This window comes from Chionomys nivalis, chromosome 11 (genome assembly GCF_950005125.1).
Source record: "Chionomys nivalis chromosome 11, mChiNiv1.1, whole genome shotgun sequence".
NCBI classification, from domain to species: domain Eukaryota; kingdom Metazoa; phylum Chordata; class Mammalia; order Rodentia; family Cricetidae; genus Chionomys; species Chionomys nivalis.
Window position 1 is genome coordinate 14427123 of NC_080096.1, and position 24909 is coordinate 14452031.

The 24909-nt window shown below is 53.5% G+C and overlaps 2 protein-coding genes across 9 annotated transcripts in view; both read right to left on the bottom strand.

Annotated features, from left to right (window-relative positions):
- Kif17 (kinesin family member 17) overlaps positions 1–6765 on the bottom strand; it is a 32307-nt gene extending 25542 nt beyond the window's left edge. For all 4 annotated transcript variants that reach the window (XM_057784260.1, XM_057784259.1, XM_057784258.1 and 1 more), the window contains exons 1-3: positions 6517–6765; positions 1193–1339; positions 409–510 (exon numbers count right to left, since the gene is read on the bottom strand). In XM_057784260.1, the coding sequence (XP_057640243.1) occupies positions 409–510; positions 1193–1339; positions 6517–6747 (480 nt within the window). In that variant the 5' untranslated portion in view covers positions 6748–6765. The remainder of the gene's footprint in view (positions 1–408; positions 511–1192; positions 1340–6516) is intronic.
- Positions 6766–8607: 1842 nt separating this feature from the next.
- Positions 8608–18666, bottom strand: Sh2d5 (SH2 domain containing 5). 5 transcript variants are annotated; one of them, XM_057785226.1, is made up of 11 exons: positions 18584–18634; positions 18209–18482; positions 15548–15653; positions 15129–15209; positions 14706–14780; positions 13759–13905; positions 12511–12759; positions 12188–12362; positions 11800–11908; positions 11167–11326; positions 8608–10416 (listed from the first exon to the last, which is right to left on the bottom strand). In XM_057785226.1, exons 2-11 carry the CDS (start codon positions 18280–18282, stop codon positions 10213–10215), a joined length of 1380 nt encoding a protein of 459 aa, XP_057641209.1. In that variant the 5' UTR covers positions 18283–18482; positions 18584–18634; the 3' UTR covers positions 8608–10212. The 5 variants fall into 5 exon arrangements, with proteins under 5 accessions (XP_057641209.1, XP_057641211.1, XP_057641210.1 ...); XM_057785228.1 differs by lacking the exon at positions 18209–18482 and having other exon boundaries at positions 15526–15653; positions 18584–18666; XM_057785227.1 differs by having other exon boundaries at positions 12188–12359; positions 18209–18656.
- Positions 18667–24909: the final 6243 nt, after the last annotated feature.

Sequence of the window (24909 nt, forward strand, 5' to 3'; positions counted from 1 at the left end):
AGCAGGGACACTCCAAAGATGAAGTGGGGTGATGCACCCGAAGGGCCCAGTGAATAGTAAGTGCTTGGTAAATACTTCATACCTTCTGTTAGATCATCAGAATAATTTTTATCAGTGCAAGTGTTTTCTAAAACAGAACTCAATTGGGAAACATCACCTTGTTTCCACAGAGGTGGCCTTGTTCAAGGGGAGAGCCAGCCTGTGTGGTGGCAGCAGACACAGCCCATGCATTAGGTTCTCTAAGGACTCAAGTTCAAAAGGCCCCACTCCGACCAGACATGGTGATGTTTGTCTATGATCCCAGCACCAGGGAAACTGAGGCAGCAGGATCCTGAGTCCCAGCACCATCTGATACTAGCCACTGCCCCTGCGACCTTCCTGACCACCCCACATGGGGTCTGCACCCACCTCCAGCTTCTGCTTGGTGTCAGCGCCCAGCAGGTCACGGACATCTTCATTGTAAATCTCCAGATAGGAAGCCCGGACCAGGAACTTGGTATTTTCTGCACACTGCGGGAAGCAGAACATGAAAAGATGGCTTCTGCCAACCCCACCCGGTGCTCAGGCCTCCACAGCTAGACATCAGAGGAGGGAAGGCCACTTGGGCCCTCATCCCCACCCTACCCTGCCTGCCCTGCTGACAAACCTTCCTCTCCAGCTCCAGGACCCTCAGACTCCAAGCTGTGCCGTGGCTATCCAGCCAATGTGCTGCCTATAAACCTCATGGCAGAGGCGGAAACCTCCCTCCTGCGGCCACAGTCCCAGCGGCACCTGGACCAAACCCTGGCTCTGGGCTGAAGAGTGAGCCTCTGGGGCCACCACAACTGGGAGCTGTCCATTCTGGAGTCTGTGAGATAAGTCTACAAAAGGCTTCATGCAAGTCTGGTCTTTAGTCATCGCTCAATAAATGCGGGAGCAGTGGCTGTTAAAACCACTTCCCGTAGCCATGTTCAGACTCATCATACAAGAATGCTAAGGGAATTTCAACATTCAAGAAAAACATGGAACCAACAGACTCTTCTTAGTTCTGTTTTTTGCCCATGATCTTTTTAGAGCCCAGGACTTGCCTCTGTTGACCCACACAGAGTCGAGACCAGGATCTGACTGCGACCCACGGTCCACGCCTCTGTCATAGGTGCCCTGGGGGCCATCTGGGACGCTAACCTTACCCCTTCACAGGTGAGACCCTTACCTGAACGCTCTCAAACACGTGCTCGAAGGCTCTTGGAATGATGCCTCTCTGGCTGGGGGGATCCGGCAGGCCCTGCATGGTGAAGGACTTCCCACTGCCCGTCTGGCCATACGCAAAAATAGTACCATTGTAGCCCTCAGTGACACCCTATGGGAGAGGGAACCAAGGTCAGGCGTTCAGCTGACAGGTCCAGGTGTGTACCATGGCCTCCAGACCACAGACTCAGGTACCCTGCCTGGGTGGCCACTGAACAAGGCATCGCTTTGTTTCAAACAACAGTCTGATGGGGTTAAACATCGTGCCAAGGTGGGCTTATCTAAAAGCCTGTGCTGGGAGCCAACTTGGTTCAAATGCTTGTTCAAGTGTATCTCCATGCTTGTTTTGTTTCTCCGTGTACTGCTGAAGACAGAACCCAAAGTCTCCTACATGCTAGGCAAGAGCCCAACCACCAAGCCACACCCTCAGCCTGGCGCTGCTCTTTACCACATGGTCTTTGGCACATGGATTTGCAGTGTCTCCGCCCGTCATAAAGGATAAGAACGCAGCCCTTCCTAAAGCTGACTCATCTCGTGTATTAGGCACGGCAAATGCAGGCACGGACAGGTACTTGCTAAATGTCTGCCGGGAACTTGGGGAGGCAGACAGTGCTTCTCACCCAGGCCAGGGAGGTACACAGGGCAGAGGTCCAGAGAACCATGAAGGAAGAGAGTCAAAGAAAGGCAGTAGAAAGGCGTGGGAAGAAGCAGCCTCCTCCTCCTTCTGTGTAGCTGAGGCAGGATGGAAGAGAAGCTGACACTGAGGAGACCTGGACAGGTGACAGGGGACTGGCAGGAAGAGGAAGTGGATCCAGGCCAAGAGGACACAGGAGAGTGGCTGACAGCAGGTGGAGCTGGGAGTGGGGTATGGATGAGGAGGCTGAGAAGGAGAACTAACTGGGTACCACATCCAAGGCCGTTCTTCACTCATGGCTGCATGCATTCGCCCTGCAGGAACTGGCTGTCTTTCCTGAATCGGGAACTGAATCATGTTCTGGGTAGAGGGAGGTGAACAAGGTAGCCACAGCCCTTGGCCTCGGAGCTCTAGGGGTTACAGATAGCAGAACTATCTATGGGGCATCTGTAATGGTTAACACTGTCAACTAGATTTAGAGTTACCATGGAAACAAAATCTCTCAACGTATCTGGGAGAGGATAGCTAGGTTTGGTTAACTGAGACGGGAAGGTCCACCCTATATATAGGCAGTACCATCCTGTGTGCTGGGGTCCCAGGCTGAATGAAGGAGAAAGCTGAGCAGCAGTGGCATTCATTTCCCGTGCCTCCTGATTGGATGAATGTGACAACTGCCTCTCACTTCTGTCACAGAGCCCTCACAGTTGTGAGGGAGCGCACCCTCCAGCTGCGAACCCAAACAAGCTCTTTCTTCCTTAACCTGCTGTCGCCAGATGTTTTGTCGCTGCCAGACAGGCATGCTGCTGCCGCTGGCACCCAAGAAGGCCGGTATCCCACCTAAGCTCCCCAGCCCTCGCAGAGAAAAAGCGCTTCCTCGTCTGCAGTGGAAATGGTCGTCTACCCTATCTAGGGAAACTGTGACCACACTGAGGTCCTGCAGCTCCTTAGAGGTGGTGGGCTGCACACAGGGGTGTGGGACCTTTAAAATGGGGACAAGTGACTTCGGTAGAGGGCGCATCCCTGTGCCGGGCTTCTCAAATCCACATGCAGCTAAAGTGGGAAGCACCTGACCCCGCTGGAGAACTGTCACTGTAGCGGTACCAGTCTCCTTCCTGTGTCACTTGCCCCCATGTCTAGCGGGTACATAACTGGTACATGCACGCACAGAGCATTTCCACTGTTCTGGTATGTTCCATAGGACAGCACTGCCCGGATTAAGTAGAAAACAACTTTAGGTATATTAGGTATATTTATAAGATGAAAAAAGATTTCAAAAAAAAAAAATTCGACACGGTAACCCTTAGGGGGCTCCTAGGGGACAAGCACATGTGGGGCAGGTCCCCAGTGTCCACTCAGTCACTGCGTACTGCTGCCCCGTTCTGTATTATTGAACTATGAAACTTAGTGAGTTTTCATGAAATCAACGGTTGAATATTATTTTAAGATGTGTTACATTATTTTATGCCATGGAATATTTGTTTAATGGTGCAAAAATGTGTTGCATTCTTTTATGTTGTATTTATTTAACTCTGTGAAGCTGTGCTACTTTGCCTGTCTAAAACACCTGATTGGTTTAATAAAGAGCTGAACGGCCAATAGCTAGGAAGGAGAAAGGACAGGCGGGGCTGGCAGGCAGAGAGGATAAATAGGAGGAGAAATCTGGGAGACAAAAGATTGAGGAGCAAGAAAAAGAGGACATCAGGGGCAGCCATCCAGCTACACAGCAAGCCACAGAGTAAGAAGTAAAGAAAGGTATTCAGAAATAGAGAAAGATAAAAGTCCACAGACACAAGGTAGACAGGATAATTTAAGAAAAGCTGGCTAAAAACAAGCCAAGCTAAGGCTGGGCATTCATAAGTAAGAATAAGTCTCCATATGATTTATTTGGGGGCTGGATGGCAGGCCCCCAAAGAGCAAAAGAGGATAAAACAACAGTTGATCTCCCTCCCCCCACATCTCTCTCCTCTCCTCTTCTCTCTCTCTCTCTCTCTCTCTCTCTCTCTCTCTCTTTCTCTCTCTCTCTCTCTTTCTCTCTCTCTCTCTCTGTGTGTGCGTACTGAGATCAAACCTAGAGCATCACACACGCTGGGCAAGGGCTCCACACTTGAGCTGTGCTCCCAGCCCAGCAAGGAGCTTCAACCTGGTGTCATCCTCAGCAATCAGCCTCATGACAGCACACTAGACATACTACATATTTCCTTCAACTATTCAATGAAAGTGGAGATAACTGTCCAAAATTGCACCACATCTTCTGTACGCCCCCTCCCAAATGTCCCCCTGGGTGAACGTTGTACCACTGCTTCCCCACAGGGAACCGGGGCCACCCTTCTTAGCCTGATCATAACAGAAGCTGTGGCTATGGCGCACTGGGGGAGACTAGAGGTAACTCATCAAGAGGCAACTCTGGAGAAATCTGTCAGGGGCAGGAGACAGAATGCCAGGGCTGCTGGTTAAAGGGGCGGCAGAAGCTGGATCAGGCAAGATGGGATGGGAGTCAGCCAAGGGTGGGTGTGGAGAAGGAAGCTCCAGGAGAGTTGAAAAGTTCAGTCAGAGACAAGAGATGAGGGACAGAGTCTGGACTGAAGGGATGGAGGATGGAAGGAAAAAGACAAAGTGGATGTGAAGTATGGGGACAGCATGGGACAGGAGCTGAGGGTGGATCCTGGCTAGGAGGCCCAAGCTACCTGCCCAGAAGCCCTGGAGAGGGACAGAGCAGGCAGGCCCATGGTCTACCCAGCTACTGGCCTCACTTAAGCTTAAGCAGCTAGGGCTGTGACCTGCATGGGCTTTCCATGCCCATGGGAGCATGGAATCTGGACACAGGGATCTGGAACTGTCCCTAATTTGTTCCATGATTCCTCAGGCCTCAGTCATTTCTCTGACAAGAACGACTCCAGCTCTTCTTGTGAGGATCAAACGCTACACGCCAGTCTTTCCCGACAGCCTTCTACCTTCTGCTTGGCTAGCATCCTGCAGGTCCTATCTTAGTCTGTTCTGCCCTCCATCTCTCCCAAGGTTTGCTGGCCTCCCCATGCTGCCCATCCCTGATCACCAATTGCTAAAGGTTAGCTTAGCTGTTTTTCCTTTGACCTTGATGAAGGCAAGTCCTATTGCCTTCACACACCCTCCCCACAACCTGGGGGCTCACAGTGAAAAAGGTAGTGTTTCCGTACATGGATTGGTGAATGGATGGATGTCAAATCTGAGGTCTGGGGAGTGTCTAGAGATAGGGCTGCACAGTGGGACTCAGAAGAGAAAGCTGGTGGGAGAGCGATCCAACAGGCCTGTCACTGTGTCCTTAGTGTCTTCCTCTCTGGGTGGGACTTGCTTGGCTACTGCATAATCCACAAAGCAGGCAACTGAGGCCTCACCCTGACAGCCCTAGACATCCCTAGAGAGAATCAAGGCCACAGAAGAACGTGAGTTCAAGTCTTCAAGATGCCAAGCCTAGATAGAAGAAGACAGTGCCCGGCAGGGTTCCTGGGACCGTGGAAGGACAGAAAGCTCCAGGGATGCCTCGGAGTGGGTGTAAAACTCTGAAGACCATGAAACCAAAGAGGAACAGAATACTTTAGAAGCATGAACTTCAGCCACTGAAGATACGCAAGCAAGAACTGGTTCTTTACGTGATGGAGATTCAGACATCTGATAAACAAGAGGGACCCAGTCAGATGACCTCTTGGGTCCCTTCTAGCCTAGAACACCTAGCCAGCAGATAGACAACTAAGCTATCCTGAGAGAGTGGGACCAGCCCCTTTGGGGGAACTGTCCATCGTTCTCTGAGTATTCCGAGGGAATCACCTCTTGCCATGAGCTCTGTGGTCCACATCACCAGTCAGAAAGGCTTGGGAGTAGGGTCAGAGCTCAGCAGAGTAGAGATACACACTTGACCCTAGACTCTAATGGTGCGTTTACTCCTGGCTCAAAGCCAGACAGTGTGGAGGCTTCGGAATACATCAGCCCTCCCAATAGGCAGGACAGCTGAAACAGAAAGCAGCTATGATAAATGTTTTGGCAAGGCCAGGTCAGTGAAGTCAAATGGGTTTCTTTGCAGCAGAACCTCTCCGAATCTCAGATGCTGGGGCACGATATGGAAGCCACGTTCCCTCTTAGAAAGAGGAGTTTCCTCCACTGCTCTCATGAAAAGAGGAGCGTGCAATGAGGAGGACTTTGGGGGGGGAGGGGGACTGAAATGGGAGCAAATGTGGACCATCACCTGTTAGAAGAGAAGAATCTTGGGACTCTTGGGAAAGAAGAAGGCTGGGGGAAATGGTGGGGGCTTTCAGGATTCTGCAGGTCTGGAATGAGTGAAGAGGACCTGGGGACCTGGGTCTGGAGTCTGTGATCAAGGGGCTGCAAGGGATGAGGGTCAGGACAAGCTGGGGCGTTGAGTGGTCCTAGGTTCTGTGGTAAGGGCTGCAAAGTACGAGGGTGCGGACAGGCTGGGGCGCTGGGTTCAATGGGGACACCACACTGGAGATAGGTGCCAAGTGTCTGCAGCCAGGACAAAACCTTCAGACTAACCTGTCGCTATCCTCCTGTGCCCGGCGCCTCCTCGCTTGGCTTGGGCAGCAGGGACTTGAGTTAACCAACCTATCCCGTCTCCACTTTCGGGGAGCCCCAAGCCTGGCCCTGCAGTCTCGGGGCACCCTCACCTCCACCAGCGGGTAGGCGATCTCGTTGTAGATCTGCTCGGTGAAGTGGTCCATATAGTAGGCGCCGTCGAAGGTGAACTGCTTCGGAGGCTCGTCAGCCGCTCCTGGGTTCTGAATGAAGCATTGGCCGCGCGCGCAGTCCACCGTCACCACCGACTGGCAGCTCAGCTCGCGCTCGCGCTGGTTCATGGGCCGGCAGCGGACCACCACCTTCACGGACTCCGAAGCCATCGCGCCCCGCGAGCCCCGGGGGCGTGGCCCACTCCAGGGGGTGGAGCCAGAGCCCTCGTGGGGCGTGGCCTGACGGCAAGGGCGGGGCCGCAGCCGGGGGCCGGGACTCCGCGCTGGGCGCTCTGGGAGCAGCTGGGGCGCGGCGGACAAGTCTCCGGGCTGGAGCCCGGGCCGCCGCCTCCCGCGCCCGGGCTCGCCCGTCCCTGAGGCCGGGCCCGGGCGGGGAACGGGGTATCCGCGCTTCAAGCGCCGCCGCACGACCCGAGCCCCGGAGCAGGCCGGGCCAAGCTCGCGCTCGTGCACGCCGTCTCGGCGTTTGCCGTTGCCGGGCAACGTCCGTGACATCACAGGGTGGACCGCCGAACGCCCAGAACCCGGAGAGCCCGGCTGCAGGCTGGAGATTGGGATGCACCCCGTGGTAGGGGCTGCCCTGACCCTCCTTTCTGTCTCCCAGGCCTCGCAGCTCCAGCCTAGAGGTTCAGCAACCCGGCATTGGCAACCAGGCTAAAAATCTGGAACTTCACCTTCTTCAGGGGTTAGAGACTGAGAGGGTGACGTGGACTTCGCTGTTCCTTATGGCAGGGTGAAGCTTCCAGATGATAGAGCCAGTCGTAAGAGCTGGGATTTTATTTTTATTTTTTTATTATTATTTTTTTTTTTTTTTGGTTTTTTTCGAGACAGGGTTTCTCTGTGGCTTTGGAGCCTGTCCTGGAACTACCTCTGTAGACCAGGCTGGTCTTGAACTCACAGAGATCCGCCTGCCTCTGCCTCCCGAGAGCTGGGATTTTAAAAGACACGAAAACTGGACCAGCGAGATGGCTCAACTAGTGAAAGGCGCTTGCTGCCCAGCCTGATGGGGCCCCTGGGACCCACACGGAGAGAATTGACTTACAAGGGGTCCACATACATAAATAAATGTTTTGGGGGCCTTTTGGGGGAGGTTGGTTTTTCGAGACAGGGTTTCTCTGTGTTGTCGTGGCTGTCCTGGAACTCGCTTTTGTAGACCAGGCTGGCCTGGAACTCTCAGCCACCACTTCCCAGCATAAATGTACTTAAAAAAAAAAAAAAAAACAATTAAAAAGACAAAAACTTTAGGAGGTAGTATTTCTGTTGGAAAGACCACAGAGCCCAATCTCCTGGCCCAGTTTAAGTCACCAACCACCTACCCAGCTGCAATGCTCCTGTGGGTTCCTCTGCAGAAATACCATGATGTCAGTCATATGGCAGACGCTGGGAAGGCAGCCCTCTTGCAGACTAGTAGGGAAAACTAACATTGGAAGGGAAACATACGCACGCACGCACACGCACACACACCAAAGTGACTACGAATGAACTACTAATTCAGTTGCAGGGACTCAGGACAGGTATCTTAGGTCTAACTGGAGCTCAGATCAGGTTTAGGCAGGCCTAGGCTGTGCAAATGGTCTGCTCTGCGTTACTGGGGCAGTAAGCAAGCCTGGGTTAGCAGCACAGTCTTATTTTTTTTAAGTGTGTGCGTGTGTGTTTGCACGTGGGTGCAGCTGCATGAATGCACAAACGCACACCGACTGTGGAGGCCAGAGGACAACTTGCAGGAAATGGTTCTCTCCTTCCCCCATGTGGGCCCAATGGATCAAACTCAGGTCAGCAGGTTCGACAGAAAGCAGTGAGCCTTCTCACTGGCCCTTGGGTCTTTTTCTTAGAAGATCTCTCCACCAAGCCCCACCTCTCCCTTCCGTTTCTTTCTGGACCCTGGTGGCCAGGACCTCGGTTAGGCTCACCACCCCATACCATCTGCAGTAAGTTTGGCAAAGAAAAGCAAAACAAGAAAAGGTCAGTGAAGATCTAGCCACTCAAGGAACTGCAATAAACCATGAAGAAATGTGTTTTATTTCTCTCGAAGTCCACACAGTGGGGGCTCGGTGATATTTGAATAAAGACAGAACTATGGTCTGTAATTAAGACACAGTTCGAACACATGGGCTCCAAACTGTGCGGTCTGTACCATGGGATCAGGAAAAGCTCTGGAAGAAGTGTTAAGGGGTATGGAGAAGGCCTGTCCTTTTGGATGTGTTGAATATCCCCTGGTATGGCCTACAGCAGTGACTCACGCTGTGCACACACCCCCTGGGGGTGAGAGCTGATCTAAAGTCTGGGTCAGTTAGTCACCCGCTTTCCTTAGGTGGAACTTTCTGGGGTTGAAATCCTAGGCACAGGATATGCTAATCCCTCTGCTCCTCCTGGGGACCAGGCCCCTACTCAGAGTGGGGGATGCCAGGGGAAATGGCCATGGAAGGAATACCACCCACATCCAGTCGGGGCATGGTGTTATCCCTCTGAAAGGTTCCCACAGGCACCATTCTCTCCATCCCTCACGAGACATGTCACTCGAAAGAAATGACAATGGCCTTAGCTTATCCTAGTATGTGGATGTGTGTGGGTGGGTGCTAGAAGGCGGAAGTGCCAGGCCTGGCCTGCCTCTTGTTATCAGGTTCGGCCGCTCTCTGTTCTGTAGAGGCTGCCCCCTTCCCTTGGGATCCAAAACCCCAAACCTGTGGCCCCCAAAGCACTGAACACAAACATCCTCTCCCATCTGTGCCTCTACCTCTGCTTCCAAAAGAAGTCTGTTTATTGTTTTTTTAAGACAGTTTCTCTGTCTGTCCTGGAACTCATCTGTAGACCAGGTTGACCTCAAAACTCACCTCTGCCTCCCGAGTGCTGGGATTAGAGGGGTGTGTGACCACCTCCTGGCTAAGAAGTCTGTTCTTTTGGGTAGATTCATATATTCTGCTGAGCTGACATGAGGGACACCTGGATTTGCCACTGCCTTCCTCTAGAATGGGTCCCTGGATCTCCCACTGCTCAGGCCACACCCCCTCTGTGGGGTTTGGGTTAATTCTACTTCTCCATTGCAAGTGGGGCTAACTTACCAATGAGGTGACCAGTGCCAGCCACGCCCAATGGCCAGCATCTGCTGGCTTCCTAAAGCAGTTACCAAACTGACTGCAATTTGCTCACTGCGGGCCCCACTCCGTGCACTGACCCCGGGAAGTGAGCTAAGGATGGCAAACCTCCAACTCCCTGAGCATCTGGTTCCTTATGGGAGTTCTCTGGGCTTCCCTGTCCAGCGGAGGCTTAGCTTCCTCCAGTCAGGGCAGCTGGGAAAGCCTCTGCACAAGGAGGACAGTGGGAACCTGGCAGTAGCTACCGCCCAAAGTCACCAAGAGTTACCAACCCTTGGGTCTACCTGCTTGCTCATCCTGACGTCTCAGCTGGCCCCAGGTCCTGCGAGAAGCCCTGTTATCTCCAGCTCCAACCTCAGGGCTCCCCTCCCATGGGCAGTGAAGTGATGGAAGACTGATCAAGGGGCAGATGGACCTGTTTGAAGCTGCTGACCAGTGAGTGGGGTACAAGAAGGGCAGAGTGGCTGCCGTAGCCCAGGGGCCAAGGCAAGGCCAGGCCCACAGGGGATTGAGGCCTTGCGTCCTAGCCCAGGCCTTGCAGTTCTGCCTCAGACTTGGCGTGGCTGAGGGGCCGCAGAGTCCGTGGGAGTCTGCCCTCAGGACCACAGTCCTGCTCTTCATAGATGGGGTTCAGACGGCCCATACTGAGTGGGCAGAATAGGCTGCGCTCCATCCCGGCGTGGCTCTCCACCAGGGCCTCCAGGCTGGGGAACTCTGCTGGCAGGTGCTGGGGAGGAAAGGTCTTTAGCTCTATTCCCTGCCCCACGGTTTTCATGCCATAGATCAGCACCTCCCTGGTCTCCCATCATGGGGAGGGATACATTTGGAAAGGCGGAATGCGCAGTGACCACGGGACCAGTCACCATTTCCTATTCTTCCCAGCCTGGGCAGGACTGAGGCATTTGGCTTGGAAGTACAGACGCCATGTAAAAGCCTTCCCAGCCCAGTCCTGGAATCAGACCAGAGACTCAGAAGCTGTGTGCATTTAAGTCCAGCTCTACTGGAGGTAATCTCTGAAAGACACCTCTAGATGGGAGGACCTCAGTGGTCAGGAACCTCAGAGATTCTCCTTGATCTCTGTGGTCAGCACCAAGCCAGAAAGAATGAAAGTAAGGGCTGTTGTGGTGGCCCACGCCTTTACTCCCAGCACAGATGCAGGAGGATCTGTGAATTTGTGGTCAGCCTAATCTACAGAGTGAGTTCCAGGACAAGCAGAGTTATACAGAGAAACCCTGTCTTGAAACAAAACAACAACAACAAAACCCCAAAAGAACAGAAGTAGAACCAGCAGGACCAAGGGGACAGGGAGTGGACTAGGAGAAGGGGTGGGGCCAGAGAGCACCCAGTGGGCAGGCAGGATGAAGTGAGCTGGGCTCAGGAGCTCAGAGGCTGGAACAGGGCAGAGTAAGCATAACAAGGGATGGAGCCAGCACAGGGGTGGAACTGGAAGCCCCTTAGGGGAACCCCACAGTCTCACCTCTAGGCAGTACCGGCCCAGGTGGTTCCGGAAGACCTGGTGAGGCACCACGCCACACTGGGTCCGTACAGACAGGCTCCACTGATCAGTGGTCCCTGGCTCTGGCCACAGGAGGAAGGCCCCATGCACATCTCTCCGCAGCAGGGCAAGAGCACAGGACCTAGGGGGACGGAGTCAAGGTTAAGACCACCAGTCTGACCCCAGACTCCAGACTGTTGTCCTGAGCAGGGACATACTAGCCCCAAGAGCTTGACCGTGGTGACAGAGGACTGATGTGTGCTCTCAGACGTTCTGGATCAGATCAGCCAGCCACTCCGTGAACAGAATTCGAAGGAACTCAAGGCCTTCTGGGGACCTGACTTGCTGACTTCAAGGCCCTGGTCAGGAGAGGTCTGAGGAACCTCGGGAAGGCTGGCAGGGACAGGCTAGACACTGTGTCTTGTTCCTCTCCCATTTTAAGTTCTGGAAAACTGAGGTTCAGGTAGAAAAAGACCATGACCTGAGGTCACCTAGCTGGAAGCATCCCATACCCCCCAGTCAAGGCCCATACACTCTATCTATGTGCCCCATGCACACACGACAGGGGCCGGCCTCACATTTCTATACCCAACCCAAGGGACAGAGCTCCCTTACCTGGAGAGCCCAGCAAAGGCCCAGATGTTCTCAGTCAGGCTACCCTCATTCTCCACCAGGCACGAGGGACTGCCAGGGCTGCGGGGCCATGCCTCCCAGGCAGCAGGAACTGCGGAGACCACAGAGATCAGAAGGAGCACGGAGGACCCTCTCAATGCCAGACCTGATCCTCTACCACACCCCCCCATCGCTGCCCCCCCCACCAGAAACCCTATGCTCACCAGCTAAAGTCCATATACAAATGTTTAGTTGCCTCAAGCCTGATGCACAGGCAATCAGGGGAGGAAGGTGGGTACTAGGGGGTGAGGCCACAGCCTCAAAAAAATTATGCATGAACCCTGCGCCCTGCCAAGTCCACTAGCCAGCCAGCCAACCTCCTCCAACTCACAGGCCTCCCGTGCTGATAGCTGGAGCTGAGTCTCATAGGTGCAACCTCGATAGGCCCCAGAGCGGATCACCTTGCTGCGAATGGCCTTCTTGCGCACCAGTGTGGGAGAGCAGTAGGGGTTCCCCAGGCGAGTGTGACGGCTGCCACCACGGCCCTCGGGCTCTGGCAGCTCCTTCTAGGGCACCAAGAGGGGCCCGTGGGCAGGCAGATTCAGACCCGTCTCTTCGAGCCCAGGTGAACTCTGCAAGAAGCCCACCCCTCCAACATAACCTCCAAGCCCCTGATCCTTCCCCCATCCACCTCCTGACTGGGGTGCTGCATACCCCACTACTGCCCAGTAGCCCTTCTGCAGGAACTCGACGGAAGGAAACCAGGGCATGGACGTTCTGTGATAGCTGACCCCGGCTGAAGGGCTCTCGCACTAGGGCAGGGGGTGCCCCAGGGCTGCAGAGTGGCTTCAGGGACATGTCCCCCGTTGGCAGGCAGGGCTCAGGCTGCGCCCTCTCCTCCGGGTGTTGCAGGAGGTAAGCAAGCTGGAAGGAACGGCAGAGCAGCAGGTACAGGATCTGGACCTAGGACAGGAGGGGTGGGCTCAGCTGCAGCAGCATCCTGGAAGCCCCCCACGCACCAGCCCACTCTTCAGAGCTGCAAATGCCCCCCTGGCTTCAGGTGCCACTCCCAGGACTTCCAGGGAAAACTCCTACTTAGCGCTCAAAATCCCACCCCAGGCAGCCTCTGCCAGCTACCAGCTCTCTCTAGTCTGTTTACTACCAAGTCACTTTGTGCCGGGCATCAAGCTGGGAGTAGAGAGCACAACCCTGGGCCCGCTTGCACGCCTACACCACACTCAACATCCTCCCAGTGCTCAGACCCTCAACACCCCCGAGAAGGATCAGCTAACAGCCTTGGCCCCGGCGCTCTCAATTAGGAGCTGTTGGGTGGCTCAGGGTACAGCAAGGCGCCCCTGTGCCTGTTGCTTCATCCTCGCCTCCCCACGATCCTCTGAGGAGTTAATGAGATGGGGCACTGTTTGGGGCCTGAACGTGCAACCCCTCACTCACTCACAAAATCCAGACCCAGGATGGTGGAACCCTCAGCTTCAGCCACCTGCCACCCAGGGTCCACATCCAGAGGGGAGGCCAAATGCTGGAACTCACTAAATGACAGGCTGCCACAGATCTGACATTCACAGTGACCACGCCCTCTAGTACACCTGCCTATGACCCACCCCGTATGCTACTCAGGGTCACCTAGGGACAGCTCAAAACCTGGAGCAAGCCTCTGCTATTAAAGGACTCAAGGGTCTTGTCATCAGGGACAGCCCCTTGCTGGAGTGTGGATCATGTTACGTTCCGGTGGGCTGGGCTTTGAAGGGTGGTGGGAACTAGCCAGGGTGAGGGAAGGTGGGGACCCTACAGCAGAGAAAAGTCCCGGCTAGTCCAGGGAATGTTACCACACACGGTCCTAGGAGGGAAGAGCCAAAAGCCAGGGTGGGGAGGCACGGATTCACCACTGCCACCTGATGACAGCACAGTCCCCTCAAGGCACACTACCCCCTGGGTCTCAGGTACCTCTCCAGGCTGGCTCCCCACAAAGAGGTGGCAAAAAAGCTTGCTGGCTGGGCTGCGTGGGTTCCGGGCAACAAAAGCAAACTGACAGGCAGCTGGGCACCAGGTGGCATAGAGGATGCGCTTCAGGGCATGGGCCATCAGGAGCACCTGTGAGGCATCGTGGTGACAACAGGCCGCACTCACCTGTGTGGCAGTGGCCTGAGGGCCTCACACGTCTGGCATAGGCCACCCACCTCCTGGGGCGAAGAGATCCTTCTTTCCCAGAGGTCTGCCAAGCCCCAGCCCTCAGCGTTCATAGCTCTGGGCGTGTTGCAGACAGATAGGTCGGGATGGTCACCCCAAGTTAAGGAACCAAGGGACAGAACAGTGACCCAGCGATCTCTGGCTGGAACCACACACAGGCTGTGGCAGCAGGCCCTGGGGTTCTGCGCTGGTACCTGGGGTAGGCCGCTTGGAGTTCAACTCCCAGCTCTGCCGCTCACTCTCCTCTCCATAGGAGGGCAGTCCCCTGAGTGTCTCTTGCTATCACATCAGATAGTAGCAATGCCTCAGGCCCCTGGTGTAGGACTCCCGAGCATTGCCACACCCAGCACTGGGCTTTCTAGAAGAAGCCTGCAGCTGTGGGTTGCATAATCTGGCCTGGCAGTCAGTGGGCAGCCATGTTGGTTGTACAGTGGGAAGCCAGGGAGGGGCAGGCAAGCATGCAAGAGCTCCCTGTCATTTCTAGCCCATGGCTGTCCACAGCCACCAGCCAATGCTGGGCCAGGCACTTGGAAAAATCTCATGGGGTGTTTGTCCCTGATATTTAGGACAGGAAGTGGCTTCTAGAGAAGATTCTGGAGGGCTAGGCAAGCAATTGCTGTCTGAGCGTGTCCTGGGGGGGCATAAGGCAAACTGTAAGAAGACCAGTGTGGCCCTCACCACTGGGGCCCCTCTACTCCTCCTACCTCGCCTTCCCCACTGTAGACCTTGAGACCCTGAAGGCTGAATTTCAGGATGACAGCGCGGCGTCGGGAACAGTCCTGAGGGGACGAGAGTTGGCAAACGTGGGTGTCACTTCCTAGTTCTGGCCCAACGCAGACCCGCCACAGCGCCCTTCATCAAGGCTGCTCAGCCAGTTCCAACACCCCTGCCCTGGGACGGAGACCTGGGTGACAGTCATGCTATGACCTGTGTGTGGGTCATGGGTCCCCAGGCATGCAGGAAGAGTCCTGGGACCTCTCAGAAGACCTTTGGTCCCATCGTGCTCCCTTGGCCCCCCATGTGTCCATCTGGACGATGTGGGGGTGAGGGGAGACTGGCCTCGGGGCTCCATCCAAGGCTGATATTCACAGTGCGCAGCTCTGGGTTGTGCCCCCCAAGACCCTCACCTGCAGTGCCCACAGCTGCTGCTGCACAAGGTACACACCCTCCTGTGTATCCAAGTCATCCACAGGAAAGGATCCCACATACTGGTGGTGACGGGGAGAAGCAAGACAAGGAGTAAGGGCCATGACTCCAGCGCACACAGCACTCTGCCCTGCAGAAAAGCTGTGGGCAGTGACCAAGCACTGTCCTCGGAGGCCAGTGGTCTTTGTTAATGTTTTCAGCAGGAGACCCTGGTCAGGTCACATGGGCCTCTTCTCACTTACACCAATGTTCACGTACACGCATCATCCACTCCATAGGAGATGGAGTTAGGTCCTTGGGCCCCAGGTCCTCCCCAACCCCAGGGAGCAGCCACCCCACACCTGTCTTCCAGAGCACACAAGATGGACACCCACCCACCTGGGCAAGCTTGGCAATGCACCTGGGCCGGTAAGGTATAGGCCCACAGTCGGAGGCCCTGCGGGCCCCGGCCCCAGCCCTCTGCATCGTCCCCAGCATGCCCAGCTTCGAGCTCCACGGAGAGAAGGCTACAAAGGGCAGGGCAGAGGTTGGTTTTCAGGCAGGAAGGTTGAAGGCTCCCTCTCAGGGGCTGGTGTGTTCATTCATTTGCTTGCTCCAACACTCATTCATCCATTCAGCCAACCAACAAATCCTCACTGAGGGCCTGCTACGTGCCCATCAATATCCTGGGCCCAGGACAGAGAGACAAAAGACAAACTGCCTGCTTCTGAGAACAGCGGTCTTGGGCGGGGGCAAGGCGGGAAACGAAATAAAAAGCCCCGAACAGGTGAGACGGTGGCAAAATGGAGAAGTGTGACAGATGGGGTTGGAGGCTCCTCTGTGGCTGAAAACTGCACTGGCAGGCGGTTTGGGGAGGGATTGATTAGAAGTGAAAGAGGAAAAAAGAAAGGTGTTCTAGGAAAAGCCAAATGGTATGGGAAGAGTCCACTGAAGAGTGGAGCAGCAGCAGCAGCAGGAAGAAGGGAAGCCCTGCAGCGGACTGCCAAAACAGCTGGCTGCATCCGACTCAGGAGCAGCCTTAAGTATGAGACTTAGGCTGTGGACGATGGGGAACCATAGCAGGCCCTGGGGCAGCAGCAGGGCACGGGCGGTGGTGAGCTGCATGGCTGGCATTGATGATGCCAGGAACCCGTTTTAAAGGCTGCTGGCGCATTTGTCACGCCTGATTCCAGTCCCTTCCTGAGTCCCAAAGCCCTTTCTTTGCAGGGCAGGAAAACCACGATCCACGTAAATGGGGCACGGGTACTTAGTGGGATGTGGAGAAGATGGACAGTTGCCCAGGAGACTGACAAACAGCACTCCTGCTTTGCCCCTGTTGTGTTTTTTTTCGGGACCCTTGGCCAGACCCATTGGGAGGGAGGGGGAGTCATGTGGGACAGACGAATAACGGACCGCTATGCAGGGCAGAATCCGCAGACTCAGCTCCCCCCACCCCTGGACAACATAAGACACTCCCCTCTCTCACATTCACACCAACCTTTTTGCAATTACTGACTTGAGTCAGAGAAGTCTGGGTGCAAGGTCTGCGTGGCTTTGGGCCAGCTGCCCTACCTCTCTGTGCCCTCACTTCCTCACCTGCAAGCCTTGTGTAATTAGTGAAGTGCCTGGCATGATGCCAACCTGACATGGCACAGGAGACGAGGTCCCGAGCCGCAGTTGGGAAGGGAGCTTGGGAAGACAGTAAACTCTAGCGCTTTCAAGACTTTTGAACTGGAGACCCTCACCACCACTGGGAGTAGGCTAAGAAGGCTGGCTAGAGGCTTTGACTCCCCTGGAGAGACCAGGGGTTAGTAGCGTGGCCTGGGTGTGCCAGAGTATCAGGTGTGCTTGGAAAGGGAGGGACTTGGCTGCCTTAAAATTGACCCTCTTAGAACCCAGGAGAGGCCCTCCATCTCTGACTGACAGTGACCTTCAAGCCAGAGGCCAGCCAGGAAGAGCGGGAAATAAAGGCTGCAGCCTCCCTTAGAGCCCACTTAGGCCTCAGTGAGGCTGCTGCCAACCTGGGTTCTGACCCCCTTTCTAATCCTGCTCATTTTCCAGTCGCCTGTCCCAAAGGCACATCTGATGTTTGCGGAAAGCAAACCACACTCCACCTGCCACGGGTTGCCCGCCCCTTCCCAGCGGGGGGACCGGGTTACCGGGAGGCAGTGAAGTGCTTTTTCACTTTCCCATCACCCTTGTAGGCAGAGGAGGCGAAGACCACAAGACACACGGCAAGCAATGAGATACACAAGGAAGGGGGATGCGGGGAGGAGGAACCGGGTGAGAAGAAAAGCAACCACAAAAGAGACAAAGAGCTGTCAAGAGCCCTTCATGCCCTGCCTGGGCCACAGGGCCCAGCAAGCACCAGGGAAAGGAGGGATAAAGAACCAAGGGTTAGGGCACCTCATACTTTCACACAGAGATCCGCTTGTTGTCTCGTGTGTGTGTGTGTGTGTGAGACGAGGTAACAACTGCACACCCAGCTCATCTCTTTGAATCGAATCAAAGTTTTTCACAGTGATCTTCTGGGCCAGGACCTTCCCACAGAAAGACACATTTGGGATGGCGCTGAGCTTCTGTTTTCTGGGTGGTTCTGCTTAGGAGCTGGGAACTGGCTAGGCTGACTGCACATCTAATCACAGGTCCCTCTACACCTTAAAGCGTAACTACCCATCCCCCCAGGCTACTGGGGAGACAACCCTGCCTGCAGATCCCAGCTACTTGACCAAAGACACAGAGCACAGGATAGGGAGCTGGCAAACCCAAGACTCTCTGCCTAGGCATGGCAGTGCCCTTCTGCCTAGAGTCTATGGGTCCCCCAGGCAGGCGTCCATCCTTGGCACACACTGAATCTGGGTCTGCGCAGGAATAGGTGCCGCAGGAACAGCAGCCAGTAGTAGAGTCGCATAGTCCGTACCAACTCAGGAGCTGGGGACAGAACTGTTTAGAAAGGCAGAACTCCTTCTCCCAAGCCCATCACACCCCTGATCCCCTGCGCCCACGCTCCCCGCCCCCCCACGAGTTCTGGACCCGGGCAACCAGGGACAGGACTGGGTTCAGCAGGGTTAGTTGGTGCGACCTTGTCCTGCCAACCTCCAGGATCTCAGCTGTGGAGGGGACCGCGAAGGCAGCCACGTCCTGGTAGCTGTTCATCAGCCTCTGTTCCTCCCGATAATCTATCTGAACGCGCAGAGCACGCTGGCTGGATGCGGAAAACACCGACACGGTCGCGCGCAGAGGTGCGGAGCGCGTGCGAGCGTTGACAGCGACCTCCCGAACGTCACAGTCCCCACATTAGGTTTTTGGGGAACTCAGGTGCCCCGGCGCCAGGAAGGAAGGGATGGAGACGAGGGCTGGGATGATGACAACAGCTCGTGGCGGGAGGTGGTGTGGCTCGTTTCTGGGAGACCCCTCCGACCCGACCCGCGCCCGGAGGGTCCCCGCGCGCACTCACCACCGCTGTCGCGTTTCTTGGCAGGTCTCACAGCTCGAGTCCTCGCTGCCTGCGCGCCTCCCCAGAGCCGAGCCCGTCCCGCCCCCGCCTCCGCGCCCCCCACGTGGCCCAGGGACCGATCCTCGGCATCACCTGGCCGCAGCGCCGGCCTCACCAGCCAATCGGAGCCAGCGGAGCAGCTCCGCTCGGCTGCGTCGCCCAATCAGAGGCTGTGAGGGTCCCTGGCTCCGCCCACGCCGCGGCCCGGGGCTAAGGTCCTCCTTGTCGCTCCTCCTCCGAGAAGCCATCCTGACCCGCGGAGCTCAGGGCCTCGCGACTCGCCAGGTACTCCCATCTCCCACTCCAGGGCCCAGCTCCGCTCCATGACCACACAGTTCCACACCTTCACACGCAAATGGCAGGGGACTTGGTGACACGGATTACCTTCCCGTGGAGGGATTCTCTGGGCTGCTCGGCTGGGGTCCAGCACAGAGCGCTGACCCTGTCTTTAAGGCTGCGTGGAAATCCACTTAGATGGGGAAATGGTGAGTGAATTTAGCCAGCGCGCACAGAGGGAGGGCCCTTCTGATCCCATCAATCAAGGAGCGCTGTAGGTGGCCCAAATAAATGACAAATCCGAGCCAGGCAGGCACTTGGTGTGTATTAAACCCGAAGTCCGCGGAGAGAACATATCAGAAACTGCCGATGCCCCACACCACAGAAATCCAGGACGCCGGGGTCCTGGACCAGGGGGAGTAACTGCTGTCCTCATCTCACGGGACACCCGGGCAGATGACACCGCCAGCGAGAAGGTGAACCTGGATTTGCTGCCTCAGAGGAGTTCCCAGGGGCAGGTCGGGAACTGGGCATCCCGTCTCTACAGAGCTCCTGGCACCTTTTCAGAGGCAACAGTGAGGTATGATCCTTAGAGACCTAACCCACAATGGGGCGCTTCCTCGCTCTGAAGTGGGACTTGGATAAACATTTTAATCGCGTTAATCCTCCAGGGCCTCTCCAAGGTTGTTGCCACCCCTGACTCACAGCCAGGTGAGGACTGGAAGGCGCTGCCAGAGGCACCAGGATTGAATTTGGCCTGGTGAGTAAAATCAATAAATCCCGGTGATACCTGTGCAGAGTGCTAAGGGACCTAGCTGACAGTCTCCAGGCAAGGACCAAGGAGGAGCAACGTGGCAAACTCAGTTTACCATTTGGCAACTCAGTAGACATAAAGATGAAAGGGCTAAGTCCCAACTCTTAAAAAGAAAAGAAATATTTGAAGTAACTTACTCCATTTAAACTAATTTATTTTTAATTGTGAGCTATGGTAGTTCATTCCTTTCTTCTTTCATTTTATTTATTTTTATCTGTATGGGTGTTTTGCCGGCTTGTATGTCTGTCCACCACATATATGCCTGGTACCCTCACAAACCGGAAGAGGGAGTTAGACCCTCTGAAACTGGAGTTACAGTTTTGAGTTGGCTTTTGGGTGCTAGGACTTGAACCCAGGTCCTTTGGAAGAGCAACCACTTAGCCATTTCTCCACCCAAATTTATGAGTATTTTGTCTGCATGTATGGAGGGATGCATCATGTTTAGTCACATGCATGCCTGGGTCCCTCAGAGAACAGAAGAGGGGCCCACACCTCTGAATCTAGACTTACATATAGTTGTGAGCCACCATGTCGGTGCTAAGAACATAACCCAGGTCCTCTGCATGAGCAACTAATGATCTTAGTGGCTGAGCTATCTCACTAGCCCCCAAATAAATACAACTTTTTTTTTAGAAGGGAAAAAATGGCTGGATATCAGTGGTAGAGTATTTCTCAGGCGTGCACAAGGCTGAGTTCAGTTCCTAGCACTGACAAAAGAAAAGCCAGGCAAGATGGCTCAGTGAGTTAAGGCACCTGCTGCCAAGGCTGATGACCTGAGTTCACTTCCCAGGACCCACATCGTGGAAGAAGACAACTCCTAACAAGTTGTCCTCTTCCTTTCAAATGCCCACAACCTTACATGTGCACAAATAATGAACAAAATGTAATAATAATAATAATAATCCTATAGGCTGGTGAGAGATGCATTGAGTAAGAGGTCCCAAGTTCAATTCCTAGCACCCACAGGGTATTTCACAGCCACCTAGAAGTCTAGCTCCAGAGGGATCCAAGACTGTTTTCTGACTGCTTTGGGCATCAGGCATGCATGTGGTACACAGACACACAGGCACATAAAACACCCATACACATAAAATTCAAACAAACAAAACCCTACATGCTCAAGGGTTTCCATCAAAGGTGACAATCTTTGGAGGTGCTAGCCATCTCTGGGCAAGCTGACCAAGTCCCACTGAGAACTGTAACATGAAGCAGTTGTCACTACCTCATCTGTCATGCGTCTAACCCTGCATTCCTAACGGCACGCGCTCTGGAGTTATAGAAGCAGCATTTCAACTGGACGGGTGACTCACCTGTGCAGGAAGCCTGGTCTTACCCATATTAAGCAAGGAGAGGGATGTCAAATAAAAGACAGGCTGGGGCGGGAGTCATGATTGCCAAATGTGTTAGTGCTCACCTTGCAAACCATGGTTATTTCCTGATGAGTCAAGGATGATCACTAAACCACACAGGTGGGAGCTTGCTATCACAATCTCCCCTTTTCTCGAAATTCTGAATCTGGCGGTGTGCTTGCCAGCTGACGAATGTGAGTGGGAGTAACTGCACATCAGCAGGAAGCTGCTCTCCAGCCGGCTGCGGGGCCGGGTGATGCATCTCCTCCACCCCAAGTATCCAGTAGAGTCAGTGCCCAGGAGAGATGCCATGTTTGCCAATGCGGAGAGGAAGCGATCTGAGAAGGGGGCGTCTTCCCAGGAACCTAACGGTTGCTGAGACAGACTGGGCATCTGGGGATGCATTTCCTACAGGAAGACTGTGCTGTACTCAACCCACTCTCTAACACCTACATTGAGAAAGGGAAGCCGCTAAGACAGGGCTTTACTTTGTACCCTGGACACACCGAACACCTTTGGTTCTGCCCTCGGCTCTGCTGTTGATCCATGCTGACAGAGGTGCCTGCTGATGGCTGCATAGGCCTTGGAAACCCACATGGAACTGTCTGGTTTCTGACCACTGAGCCATCTCCCAAGTTCCCTACTACTGTATGTTATCAGCAAGACGGACTTATACCAACAGGCAAATTAAGAGGGTTGACAGAAGAATTCCATCAGATCCAAGGCTCCAGAATGGTGAAATGGAGTGAGGTTGTTGCACAACTCCAGGCTGAGACGAACAAGGGGAGGCTGGCAGGAAATGGGTTGGTAGTGGAGGGCTGCAATCATTCCAGCTCACGGCTGTTAAGTGAATAACCTACATTCTGGGCCGTCTCTTGGTGGGTATCATGGAAAATGAGCTCATTTTTTAAATATAAAGTGTTAAGAAGCCAACCTTTTAACACGGGAAGTTCTGACTGACGCCATGGCTCCTGGGACAGCTCATCCTGTGTACTGGGTGGTGGTGGTCCTGGAGTAAACTGACAGTACCAAACATAAAGCGTTCCAGGGCTAGCACCTGAGAGTGGCCGAGCATCTCTACAGTCCTCTCAGAACCTTAGGACCAGGAATGGAGAAATGGCTCAGTAAAGAGCACGCACAACTCTTGCTGAGGACCCCAGTTCGGTTCCTGACACTCGTGGGGATACTCACACTTGGCTATCACTGCAGCTCCAATGGGATCCAATGCTCGGCCTCCCAGTAGTAGTAGTAGTAATAGTAATAATAATAATAATCTTTTAAAACCCTTAGGGCCACATAGATAGTACTTCCCAGTATATAAACAGCCTAACATTCTGGCAGCAAACACTACACTGAAGCTGGATATAGGGGCTATTGCCTATAGACCCAGCACTGGGAGGCAGAGGCAGAAGAATCACTGCAAGCTCAAAGACAGTCTGTTTTATTGGGGAGTGCTAGGCCACCCAGGAATATATGTCTCAAAACACCCAAACAACAAAATGCCTGCCTGCCACCCTGACTTATTAGTAAACCTATCTTCCAATGGTTTCATTTCCCAGTCTTCATACAGTTCTTTGCTGTGGGACAATCCTTCTGTACACTGTATGTATTGCTTTCATTAATTAATAAAGAACTCACTGGCCTGTAGTTGGGCAGGAACAGATTGGGTGGGAAAGCCAGACTAAGATGCTGGGAAGGAGGGTAGAGTCTGGATAAGTGACCAGATGCAGAGAGAAGCAAGATGCCATACTGACACAAGGTACCAAGCTACGTGGCAAGCATACATAAAAATATGGGTTAATTGAAAATGTGTTAGCTAGTAACAAGCCTGAGCTACTGGTTGAGCATTTATAATTAATATTAAGAGTGGCTTGCAGGACAGAAACTTGTGCCTACAGTTCTTTCCAAGGGTAGAGATAAGTCACTGGGCCAAGAGGCACTTGGGACAATTCAAAAGCTTAAAAAAAAAAAAAAAAAAAAAAAAAAGGCCCAGGGGGAAGTAATCAAAATGGTTCTGTAGTCATAGTGCATAGGGCAGTAAGATGTCTCAGAGGGGAAAGGCACTTGCCACCAAGCCTGATGACTTGAGTTAAATATCTTGGTCTGCTGTGGTGGAAGGAAAACCAACTCCAAGTTATTCCCTGATCTCCACATGGGAGCCACAGCCATACGGGTGCCTTATCACATGAAGACACACCAGATTTTTTTAAAGTGCACAGGTGCTAACTCCACCTTGGCATCTGCTTGTGACATACTACAGAATTTTTTCCTCCCATAAAATGGAGACAATAAACCATTATCACAGAACTGCTAGGTATGTGATAACACAGTACAAACCCTGGCGTCCAGACATGGCTACTCTTATTTATTTTGTTTTTTTTTTTTTAATATTTATTTATTTATTTTGTATACAATATTCTGTGTGTATGCCTGAAGGCCAGAAGAGGGCGCCAGACCTCTTTACAGATGGTTGTGAGCCACCATGTGGTTGCTGGGAATTGAACTCAGGACCTTCGGAAGAGCAGGCAATGCTCTAAACCACTGAGCCATCTCTCCAACCCCCTTTATTTTGGTTTTTTGAGACAGGGTTCCTCTGTAGCTTTGGAGCCTGTCCTGGAACTAGCTCTTATAGACCAGGCTGTCCTCGAGCTCACAGATATCCACCTGCCTCTGCCTCCCAAGTACTGGGATTAAAGGCATGCGCCACCACTGCCCAGCTCTATTATTTTTTTTAAGATTTATTTATTATGCATACAACATTCCTTCCATGTACACCTGCACATCAGAAGAGGGCACCAGATCTCATTATGATAGCTGTGAGCCACCATGTGGTTGCTGGGGAATTGAACTCAGGAGTCAGTGCTCTTAACCGCTGAGCCATCTCCCCAGCCCTACTCTTACTATTTTATATTAAGTGGTTTGGGTACGTGCTCCTCCAAAGTCTTAGTCACCAGGTCGTGGGAGGTAGCAGAAGCTTTAATAGGTAGCAGTCTAGTGGGAGAAGTTGTGCCCCTGCCCTGCCTTACTAGAGAGCCAGTGTGTGGTGATTTGGATGAACGCAGGCCCATTGGCTCATTTATTTGAATACTTGGTCCCCAGTGGGTGGGAACTGTTTGGGAAGGATAAGGTGGGACCTTGCTGGGAGGTGTGTCACTGGGGTTGGCTTTGAGATTTCAAAAGCCCATGCCACTCCCGGTTCTCTCTCTCTGCTTTGTGCTAGTGATTAGCTCTCAGCTACTGCTCCAGGGCCACATCTGCAGCTATGCTCTCTGCCATGGGGTCATGAACTCTAACCCTCTGAAAGCACAAGCCTCAAATTAAACACTTTCTTTAATAGGTTGCCTTGGTCATGACAACTGAAAAGTAAACACAAACTAAAGGTGCTCCTCCTTATAGATTCTTTCTGCTATTTTGTCACAGAAACAGAGAGTAGCAAGCCAAGTTTATATCCAAGCCACGTGTTGCATTTGTTTGGTTCTTGTTTTCAAATAAACTTCCCACAAACTATCGCCAACAGTCATGACTGAAACAGCTCCTGCTGCTGTGATGACAGGCCTGGACACCACGCCTGTCTACTCTGAAGCGGACACAGGACTAGATCTGCTGTAATTAGGCTCAGGTGGACCAGGTCTAACCCTTGCTAAATGGAAAGACATCAGAGAATGTAGCTTAAGTCAACCATCTTCCTTCCAAGCACCTTCAGATACTCATTTACCAAAGAGTTTGTATTTGTAGCAAGTGGCTTCAGAGTCTACAAAACACTGTAAACCAGCTCATTAGGCCAGAGATCCACTTGCTCTTCCCATTTAACACAGAAGTGCAAATTATAAAGGTGTTCTGCTGAGTGC

Bases quoted from the DNA above. Each gene is read 5' to 3' on its own strand.
- Sh2d5 (XM_057785226.1), bottom strand. From the start codon at position 18,282: ATGAACAGCTACCAGGACGTGGCTGCCTTCGCGGTCCCCTCCACAGCT. The intron at 15,210-15,547 runs GTGCATTGCCAA...CGTCACCACCAG, and splicing joins CCTATACCTTACCGGCCCAG to TATGTGGGATCCTTTCCTGT. The intron at 13,906-14,705 runs GTAGGAGGAGTA...GATGCCTCACAG, and splicing joins TCTACAGTGGGGAAGGCGAG to GTGCTCCTGATGGCCCATGC.